This window comes from Gavialis gangeticus, unplaced genomic scaffold (genome assembly GCF_001723915.1).
Source record: "Gavialis gangeticus isolate Ggan-Ray unplaced genomic scaffold, GavGan_comp1, whole genome shotgun sequence".
Classification (NCBI taxonomy): Eukaryota; Metazoa; Chordata; order Crocodylia; family Gavialidae; genus Gavialis; species Gavialis gangeticus.
Genome location: NW_017729002.1, coordinates 18,500,137 through 18,511,345, shown reverse-complemented (window position 1 = coordinate 18,511,345; position 11,209 = coordinate 18,500,137). Strand labels below are relative to the sequence as shown.

Genomic DNA, 11,209 nt, shown 5'->3' with positions numbered 1-11,209 from the left:
TTTTTTTTTTTTTTTTTTTTTAGTTACCATAGATATGAAACTATCCATATTCATCTAGACATTCTTGCTGCAGATCCATATCTTTTATATTTTTCTGTCTCACCTTTAAATGTGCAGATAACAGACACATTCCCTATATAAGCTTAGGCAATCTTCACAAGAAGAAATAACTGCAACTCCTCTGTAATAGGCAAGTTATGTAGCATAGGCTGTATGCCAAAACAGACACTGACCTGCTGGCACAGGGACCATCACAGTCTTCTTCTGCTTGGTTTGTCCTGTGCCTCTACACATTACACAGGGTGTTATCACAATGGAACCGCGACCACCACATCGCCGGCACGTAGAACGCATCACAAAAGGGCCTGTATTTACTGTTTCCTAGAAAAAAAGGAAACAGACAGATTAAATGAAACTTTTCCTAGTATTCAGCAGGGATCCTGGTTTCCCCTTATTAAAATAAATACATAAATGAATTGCAAATAATCGTATAAACCCCCCCCAAAATGAAAGCCCCACCCCCAGCCCTACTGGTGCCCCTCACTCCCTTTCCACAGCCCCCTGGCCCTGCTGGTGCCTTACAACACCCCATACACAGCTCCTGCTCTCCCAGACCTGCCAGAGGGGGCTGCCAGCTGCCAGGGCTATGGAGCCAGGCACCCGGGTCCACAGCCCCCCGCCTCTGGCAGGAGGCAGCTGCTGCAGTGGATCGGAGCCCAGCTCCCCCACTGCTGCCTGTCCACTATGGGCTTGGGCAGGGGGAGGGAGGGGGTGTTTCCTGCTGTGGCATGCACTCGTGGGGGGTAGGGGGACCCATGCTCCCCACATCTGTGCGTGGGGCAAGGACTGTGCGCTATCCACTGCTGAGGGCTCCCGCCTTCTGCAGTGGGCAGGGCGGAGCTCGCAGCAGCGACAGCTTTCTGCCTGGCTCCACTGTTCCCTGCCACAGTGGGTCTCACACGCTGAGCTGCAGCCTCAAGTGGGCAGCACACACACAGCCCCTGCAACACACACAAATCTGGGGGGCACAGGTTGCCTCTGCCCCCAGAGAGTGCATGCAGCAGCAGGGAGCCAGCCTCCCTGCCCAACGGATGAGCCCTTTTTTTCTAGATTACCAGCAGGAAGAAAGTTTGATATCGAAACAGAAATTGTCAGAAGAAAACCTTGAAAAGAGATCAGGGAGAGAAGTCTTTCTAATAAGAAAGCCTGGATTCTCCACTGCTTTGCAGTTTCTAAAGAGTGCCAAAAGGTGGCTGTAAAATTTTGCCATTCTGATTTTATAGCCCATTAGATTATGCACAAGAAAAATAGCTTTTGCCTTTTCCCAGTATTTCTGCAAATCCAATAACCTACTCAGTCACTATCTGCAAGTTCCAAAACTTCTTTCACTCGAGCATACTCACTGCAAGACCCTAAAAAGTTTTCCTTGAAAGAATTCAGCTACAGGAACTAGGATGTTAATGAGTATATCAGTGGTGACTCTGATCAAAGCTGCTATGAACCAAGCAGTGCAAATCTATCACACAGAGCCTTCAAAAATCTGTAATACTACAATCATGTACATAACTCTAGCAAAGCCCCAAGTATCATTTAATTAATGAGCCAGGGACCTCTATCATATGAGAATAAACAAACAATGCCCACTAACATAAAGAAGCATTGCTTGAACCCAGTTCTTCAAACAAAATGACTCAGCAGAAAAAAACACTGCAGTCAAAGTCTTTCAAAAGCATAAGGTTTATAAAAACAGTAGTAAAATGGGTAGCCTTCAAAAACAGGTTGGATAAAAAAACCCAACCATTTAAAAATAAAATAAAAAAATAAATATTTTGGATTTAAATTAGATTTTTTTGATTGAATGGGGTTTTTTTTATTTTTCTGTTAAGATTAAAAAAACTAAACAAACCTATATAAAAATGGTTCTAATTTAAGATATATTTTAAAGCTGGAAGTCATCATCATTGAATAGGGATCATGAATTCTAATTATATACTAACTGAAAAACTATATTCATGTAACCTTTTTAGAAAAGTTTTATAAATAGATCCCAACAGGCCATGGACTATATTAGGGGCCCAATCTTATGGGGTTCCCCCCCAAGGCTCCTCTAGTAAAGATTAAAGCCAAATACTCTACCCAATGGGACTCTGTGATCAGTCTAGAAGATCCCATTGGGCATCTCTGTGATGCTTAGTTTCAGTTCTCAAACTGTGTATTTGTGTCTCTAGAGATAACATCCTTGTTAACAGCATATATGGAATGAGAGGTAACAGACCTGATTACCTACCCATCAGCCCTCTTGTGTCTCTGCAAGTTTGTGTACACAGGGTTAAGCCCTTACCTCTCTCTAAATGTGCAAAGTTTCAAGAAGTTAAATTAAAAGAGTTGCTGGGGGTGGAGTAGAAATGGGCAAAGAGCAGGAGTCTGGAGATAAATGCAAGGAGGGAGGAGCAGTAGAACAAGAGAAGTATTTTGAACAGAATATTTCAGAAGTCTAGAGGGATAAGTTTCTGAGTATAGCCTCTCCACTGATTTGAGATCTAGTGAGGGAATAGTATGGCAGAGAGGAAAATCTATCATGGCAGCAGGCTTGCCAGGCTGTAAAAGAGACCCCGTTTGGGAATATTTTAATTAAGTTTCTCTACCTGTGCGTAAAACAGGCATGCATACAAAATGCAAACTGTCTTTCTTTTCCAGTCTGAATAAACAGGAAGAGGAAAGTGAAGACTGAGTTTGCTGCATAACCCAGTATTTTAAAATTTCTCATCCTGACCTGGCTGAAATAATCTATTTAATTTTCGTTAAAAACACATTTCACATTTATAACTAACATAGTTAAAAATTCAAAAATACAGATGCTTGTTTTTTTTAAATAATCATGCATTTGTTGTTGAAGAAAAATATCCACAATACATAAGTTTGTTTTAGGTAAGTAAAACAATTCAAGCGTCTGTTGTTTTTAGTGACAGTTGTTGTTGACCACCTAATACAGCGTGGGAAAAATATCCCCAAATATCCATGATTAATCTAGTGAATTGGAGATAGAGTTCACTTCCCAATGACTTCACAAGTATCTGCTTCAGATTAGCTTTGGTAAATAAAATAACCAAATCATAATTCAGTTTTCCAATGTAACTATAAAATTAATCTGAAAAAAATATCAAAATAAATCAGCTTTAAAATGTACAGTGTGTATCTTCTAAAAATGAAACCTGAGTTATTCTCTGAGTTGTGAATAATGAGTATTAATGCACTTTTTGTAGAAAACAATGATTAAATCGAGGCTTCCTGACTAGTGATTTAGATTGTGATTTAAATCATAATTTAAAATCAGTTTGATTTAACTCAAATCCACCCTGTTCACAAATGTCCCCAGGTTAGGGTTCAAGCCTTCCCTATGGTTCCCAGTGAAAAGCTTGGCTTTTCGGAAGGCAGGCATTTTCCTCCTTCCCCAGTTTTCCAGGCAGCCAATTCTAGACCAAACATCCTTATGCTAAGGACAGAAAACTAACCAATACCTTGTCACATAGTAATTTTGAGTTTTGGAGAAAAGCAAGAATTTGTTAGGAACTTTTATCTTTAGGGCAATGACTAGTTTTAGCACATCAGCAGAGAATGAAAGCTGTTACCATTTCACAAAGAATAACAATACAAGTTCATAATTAGGTGCCAGCTGTGTTCCTAGAGGACTAATGCACAGCAGACATCATGCTAATTGGTCAGCTTGTCACTAGACTTAGAAAAAAAGGTCGCAACCTAAACTATTCTCTTATTCCTGAAGTTAACCAGTCAAGGGCTGAAGCACATACAAACACACAGTATACAGAAGACCTTCAATGACTAAGTTGCATCCATTCATCGGATGAGATGATTCTGTCCTCAATACCCTCTTTTCACAGAATATATTTAGAAGCTCTTAAATGGAGTAGAGTCTAAATAAAATAATTCACAAATAAAGTGGTCTCATGATAGTTCCTGTCACTTCCCACATACTGGAAAAAATATATGAAGGCCTTCATATTTTGGTCTATTTCATAGCATTTCACTTATAAGCAATTTAAGAAGTTGAATGCTAGACCTTTAAGAAAACAAATTACAATAGCTAGCTATTCTGGACAGTAATAGTTTTTGTACCAAAATTATTTTAATGAAAGTTAATATATTCTAAATAAAAAGTATTACAGGATAAATGCATTTACAGGGCACACTAAAAAGTTAAAGCCTCCTTTACTGAACTTGTTTCAATCTGGATATCCTGATGTTTTAGGAAAGCTAAGCTAACAGAGTATGAATAAGACCTTAGCATCACAAATGAACATTTAAAGAAGATCTGTTATCTGGGGTAACATTTTTAAACAGCACTTACCATGCCAGTGCCACTGCAATAATGACAGGACTGTATTTTGGTACCAGGTTCATGCCCCCTGCCTTCACACCTCTGACAAGAGTCGTTAATATTCACCACAATCTCCTTGTTAACACCTTTTGCTGCTTGATTGAATGTCAATTCCAGGATATACTAATCTCAAAGAAAATAGCAGAATTAAAGTTCTAACACATACGCTGAAAAGTAATCAGTAATCATTTTTAGACCCAAGAGTCATTTCAAAACATAATCAAAACACCATTTAACATGCTTAAAGAAAGTAGTGCAGAAAGGGAACACACTTGACTATCTACAGGCAAAACTGTTCACATTGTAGGGCTGGGGAGACATAAAAAGGAAGAAGCTTATTAAACCTGTTTAAAGAGCAGTCAAATTGTAGAAAATATATTAAAGGGAAGAAAAGCCTAAACATAGAAGGAATCCAAACTTTGAGCACCACTGTCCTAAGGGCATAAATTTCCCTGGTCCCACAGGCTAGATGAGCAGCATGGATCCAACAAGCTAGATCCTGCATGTGGGCTCAGCATGTTGGAACAGCCCTATAAGCCAGATCTGATGCACCAGATCCAGCTACAGCACAACCTTATGCACCAGTGTGATCAAGTGCAGAAGGCCATATTATCCAGACTGGCGTTCCCCACAGGTCTGGAAATTTGGCAGCAGGGAAGCAGACAGTGTTAACTGGTGCAGCTCCGGGAGCAATTAACACTTCTACTGCTCCCCTGAGACCAAATTTCTGGACCTGTGAATGAGATAGCTCTGTGGATCAGAATTTAAGCACCACGGCCTTAAGAGAAAACCATGATACTTGTGTAACAACTGTGTACTTGTAGTGTGTACCATACTTGCAAGTGACTGGGTAGTGAGTGAAGGCTTTTAAGGCCAAAGGTGGCATGCACTGTATCTTGATGGACCTATCACTTAGCAATGAGAAGTATCAGCAGAAAGACAGAGATACCTAGCATATTGTGCTTCTTGTAGCAGCAAAAAAATTGCTTACAGCATCAGAATGTAAAAAAGGTAATTTCTGGTTATTAAGCCAGCTGCACCAATATTTATGTGCAGTGCTGACAGCAAAGCATGTGCTCGCTACACCCTTTCCTCCAAGAGTCTACCTGGTTGCTTTTCAGATTTAAACGTTTCATACTAAACAAAGACAAATAGGATTTGTCTCAGCACAAATTCAAGTACCAGAAGTGGCACCAATTATGTAGTTACCCCAAAAGCCAGTGGAAGGAAGCCTTATTTCACAGCTTTTAAAGTTAAAGCACAGCATAAAGCAAACACCAATAGAAATCAGAGATCAACTTGAGCAAACAAAGTAGGGCAGCTGTTTGAACAGAACTAGAAGACACGAGAATTAGTGTTTGATAGCACTGACTGGTGTAAATATCCTTGCAGAAAACCCCAAATGCACCATTTCTCTGGGCCAGTCTCCTTACTGAGCTACCTCACCACAGGCAGCAGAAGGGTGGTGCTAACAGGGCTTAGCCCCCCCAAACACAGGGCAGCGGTACAGTCACAAGGCAGACCAACCAAGGGCTTCCAGCACCTGCAGCAAAGGTGGGGAGGAAGTGGAGCTTGGGCTGGTGCAGGCACTGCACAGCCAGCAGGGTGCAGGACTAAGCTATGAGCAGCTCATCTGGGGGACATGACTACTGCTGCTACAACCCGGAAGGCATGGAGGGGTGTGTGCCCCAAAATTTGTGCAAGGCAGGCTGCTGCTGCAAGCTGGGGCCAGGGCTATGGCACTGGGAGGGGGTTACGGCGGGGGGGGGTGCAGCCACCCCAAAATTTGCCATAGCCCACCTGACCCCCCTCCCAATGTCACCTCCGCCCACCCTGAGTGAAGCCCAGCTCCCGCTACCAGAAACAGCCCAGCACTGCCCTGGCCCCTGCCTGCAGTAGCAACTTGCCCTGCCCTGTGCAGATCTGGGGGCACACCCCCACCATGTCTCCTGGGATATGCGCAGCAGCGGGAGCCGCCACCCCCTCCCTGCACCTTCCAGACAAGCCATGGCTTCATCCCACATCCCGCCCCAACTCAGGGCAGGGTGGGGGTCCTAGGCCACCAGCCTGGTAGTGCAGCCGAGGCTGGCCTTGCTCTGGCCCCCAGCTCCAGGCCCCCCTGGGCAGTGCAGGGCTGGTGCATGGAAGCAGCTGGGGCTGGTGCAGGGCTGCAGATTCAGATGCAGGGAGTGCCAACACCAGGCAACAACTCCAGGCACAAGAGAAGGGGTGGCCGCAAAGGCGCAGTGGACCCCAACCCTGGCACCAGCTCAGCTCCCTCCCGATACCTGCCTGGTCCCAGCCCCAGCCCCACTCCCTCCCCATCCCCTTACCTCTCCCGCCAGACTTTCCTGCCTGGGAAGCATGCACATGCTCAGGCCTCCCTCCCTCCCCCCCAAAAAATATTTCTCCCTCTGCCTGTGTACCTCATGCAGGTGTTGAAAAACAGAAGTCTCTCGATTAACAAAGATATTTTAGTCAATATCAAGAGCCAGGTCTTAGGTATGTCATTTACCATTTCAGAGTTACTGAAATAGCCTTAATCATCACCCGAATTGAATGGATGTACTTGCCATGAGCCTGACAAAAAGATAGTCTACTGCATGCGCCCAGAACCCACTCTCAGCAATATGATGCAAACACTTATCCCCCATACCTCCTGTGGTTGGTCAAAGACAGTCTGAAAATCTCCAAAAGCAGACCCTGAATACTCCCCAAAGATTTTCCTGAAAAGCTCTTCTGGGTCAATCGTGGGACCACTACGCCAATACTGATGTCCAGTATCCCCTGAGCCAGGGTCAAAGCCATAGGTATCATATTGTTTTCGCTTCACTTCATCACTCAACACCTATGGAGCAAATAAATACAATACTATTAGAACACACTCCCTCAGTAAAGAACTGGAGCTGCTTAGCTGACGCTAGATAGAAATATTTAGAGATACGCTACATGGAAAAGAGGTTATATGCATTACCAGTAAGACATGCAAAATGCTGTCAAAGCCCAGTTTCAAATCCCTGCATATTATGCCAGTAGAATTACTTTACCTTTTGTCATGAATAAAGATAATGCCATATATTAAAAAGCCTTCTCAGTTTTTCTCATACACATTGGACAGCAAAGCTCAGCTGATAAGCTAAAATACTTCCTAATAACCATATTAGTTACAGGGAAGATGATCAGGTTCTCAGTTTAATACTATTTGAAGGCAAGCACAAATGACTTACAATGACATAATATAGCGGGAAAGACTACTGATATTGGAACTTGCAACTGAGATAAAGTAGAGGCCAGAAAAGGTAAAGGCATCTGAGAAAGTTATGGTGGGGGGAGAAAAGTTCCAGCATCCCGCCCTCTCAAACAGCCATTTTTTATGCCACTTACCTGTCCTTCTTCTGACCAAGAGATTATTCTAGTAATCAGTTCTTCCATGATTAACACATGTAACAGTAGCTCATTTTTACACAAAGGAACAGGAATGCATGAATGGACCAGAAATATTCCCAAAATAAACCAGTCAAGTATTATAGCTAGATGATCACTTTCCAAAAGATAGGATATTTTTGGCCCATTTGCACTCAGGTCTATAAAACAGGACTCTTACTAGTGAAATGACAATTATTTTACTGAAATATGCACACTGAAATGAAAAGAAAGAACAATCATTTTGTCTGTAAAACTGATCTCTCCCTCACAGTACACCACCAGGCACCTGTCTGGCATCTTACCTCATAGGCTGCTGCCAGTTGAGAGAATTTCTCCTTAGCTTTAGGGTCATCCTTATTTGTATCAGGGTGGTACTTCTTGGCAAGCTACACAAAAAAAGAAAAAGGCATATTTGAAATGGAAGGGAAATAAATGCACTGTCAGCACTCTTATATAATTCATTTTACATGCCAGAAAGTCATTAGCCAGAACGTAGCTTTCAAATCTGTATTTTACAGAGGAGACCAAATGCATATTCAAAGTAATTTACTGTACATAATATTCCCTAAAATGAGGAACATAATAAAAGCAGCATCACAAAGCTTTTCCGCACTTGGGCCAGCCAATCGACACCTACCTACTGCATACACGGCCTGGCTCACCAAGACTGTTCTTAATATGCATAATGACAAGAGTGAACCATAACTATGATCTTGCTACCAATGACTCTGAAAGCTTACTTTTAGAGGTTTTTAAGGATAAAAAAAAAATTTTAAAGAATGTAAGAAGAAAGGCCACAGAAAAATACCAAAAATAAAAATCAGCTTTTTACTAATATTTATGAGTTTCACGGCTTTTGCCTTCCCTGATGTACAAGATACTGGCCACTGCCCAAAATAATATATTTAACCATGGACAATTGTGCTGAATCTATCTGATGGCACTGAACTTCCTTTAATATATCATCTGCCTCGTTCCACCATGCAAGGAAAAAAAACACTAGTATGACAGTACTTGGAAGCTTTTACTTGGGTATATTTCAGATAAGAGTAAAAAGTGGGTCATAATACACTCTCCCCAACAAAACCAAATTCAAAACAAAGTCATTCATGAAATTAAACCATTTTCATTTTTCTTTAGCATACATGCCTGGTAATAGGCTTTCTTGATCTCCTTTTGGGTAGCAGTTCGAGGAACTCCCAATATCTGGTAATAATCTTCTTTGGTACAAGACGAGGAACCAGTATGAAACAAGGCATTACATATTAAAGGATAATTTTTAGTTCCTAAGAAAAGCCAGACAGAAAAGAAAAAAGTCAAAACAAGACAAATTGTGAGAAACCACAGACCTTCCCCAGAACCTTTCCCAGTCCTTTATGGCCTGCTCTTGCATACAGGTTTCCCTCATTTTACGCTGTACACATGTTCCAGGAAAATGGTGCATAACTCGAATTCGCATAAAGGGAACCCACTTTACAATGTAACAAATAGGGATACATTCCAATACCTCGACTTACTGATCATCAGACCAATTTCTACTACTTTTACAAGATAATTTTGGTACTCACCAACAGCAGGCACAAGGCATAATCATAATGGGGATGGCATCGCGTAAGAGCGAATTTGCATGTACAGAACCCACATAAAGTGAGGGAAACCTGTCGTAGACAATGAGTGAGGAGCACAGATCCACACAAGAGACTACATTTTGGTGCAGGTCACTCCCACAATGCACCACACAAAGCAGCTGACTGGGCTTCCACCACACCAATCACATAAGAATGAATTTACCCTGCATAACACATTTTTGGTATAAAATGGGTCATCACATAAGAGCAAATTTGCATGTACAGAACCCACATAAAGCGAGGGAAACCTGTATTAATAATCAAGACAGTTACACTGAAAAACCGCATTGTAAAAGGTAAATAAATATGGGGGGGGTTTAGAAACCATTTCTTAATCAAAAACAGCTTCTACTTTTTTAACTTCAATTTAACTGAAGATTGTAAAATGTATTGAAGTTTAGACAGGATGCTTAAATTTGGTATGTGCAAAAACAAAATTTTATTTAGAAAACATTACATATACCAGAGCTAAAATTACCAAGCCTTTAAGATAGTGATGGGTGTCAACAACCAATGCAATAATTATACGGTGAATTCTGACACAATTTAAGATTTCATTCATATAATTTTTTTTAGCAACAACCCTGTATGTGGCCAACTTCTGATCACAGCAGATAGTAGATATGTGGTGATGTCACAAAGAAGCTATCCTACTCTTCACAGAGCTTAAATCATGAGATACCACGAAGCAATGTCCTATTAATTTTCTAGCATTTTGTAGTTTTAAGGTAAGAGTAAAACTTGTAACAGCGAAGTTACAGGAGATATACAACTAACTTTAAAAGAAGCAAGCATTTACTCTTCCCCAGACTCTCAAAAACATGAAGAGATTTTACTTCAGCTTTAGAAACATTCTGCAGGTAAAAGCAGAGTAGTCAAATAATTTCATATCTTAATTCCATTATTCTTCACAAAATTAGATATAAGAGATGAAATTTCCCTCCGTTTTGTCAAGCTAGATCTTGTTCAATAGAGGCAGAGGTTTGCCCTGTCCTCTAAAATAAGCAAGATGAAAGCTCATTTTGATCCCCTAGAAGAAAAAAAAAAAGGAACTGCACTGGTGGGATTAGTTTACCTGGCTCCCAATGGCTTGACCTTGGACAGAGAAGGGCAGCTGACCCTGCTGGCCTGCAGGGCTTGTGCTACGCATCTTTGATTTAGCTAGCCTATAAAACAGAAGTCTGTCCCACCTTCCCTCTAACCCGGACAACACTAACTGCATCGTTGGTGTCTTCAACACTAACTGCATCAGTAGGCAGCTTTGGGGTGGGCCTCACACAGGCCAGGCTCTAAAACGGGAGGATACGAGGATGAGGAACAGGGGCTTAAACCTGATCTGGAATTTGCTGAGAGACAGCACGTGCCGCCAGTCCAACAGGCTCCCTCTTATTTACTGCACTCAGGGATGGGCTTGTACACATCAGCCCTTCCGACGCTTCCAGCCAGCGCGGGACAGAGAGAGAGACGGCCCCGCACCGCGCTACAGGAGAGGGCCGAGCACCCCTGCCTGGGGCAGCCTCCTCCCCAGCTGGCAGCGGCACAGCGTCTCCGTGCCCTGCTGCTGCCGGACAGCCGCACGGAGGCAGACGAAAAGGGCGGACGCTCCCCGCCGTGAGCTGAGGGCCGGGCCGGGCCAGGCCGCCACCCACGTGCCTCCGCGGCCAGCAGGACAGGCAGAGCCCGCGGCGCCCTCTCCCCCGACCCGCGCGACGCCTGCCCCCACCGCGACGACGGCTTCCCGGCGCCCCCGCCCGGCCAG

At 42.7% G+C, this 11,209-nt stretch overlaps 1 protein-coding gene across 1 annotated transcript in view; it reads right to left on the bottom strand.

Annotated features, from left to right (window-relative positions):
* The window catches only part of DNAJA3 (DnaJ heat shock protein family (Hsp40) member A3), a gene marked incomplete at its 5' end in the record, with an annotated part of 19,229 nt that extends 10,033 nt beyond the window's left edge, over nt 1-9,196 (bottom strand). The window contains 5 exons of the mRNA XM_019507562.1: nt 234-381; nt 4,367-4,519; nt 7,053-7,244; nt 8,125-8,208; nt 8,972-9,196. Coding sequence (XP_019363107.1) covers nt 234-381; nt 4,367-4,519; nt 7,053-7,244; nt 8,125-8,208; nt 8,972-9,196 — 802 coding nt within the window. The remainder of the gene's footprint in view (nt 1-233; nt 382-4,366; nt 4,520-7,052; nt 7,245-8,124; nt 8,209-8,971) is intronic.
* Between the last annotated feature and the right edge of the window lie 2,013 nt (nt 9,197-11,209).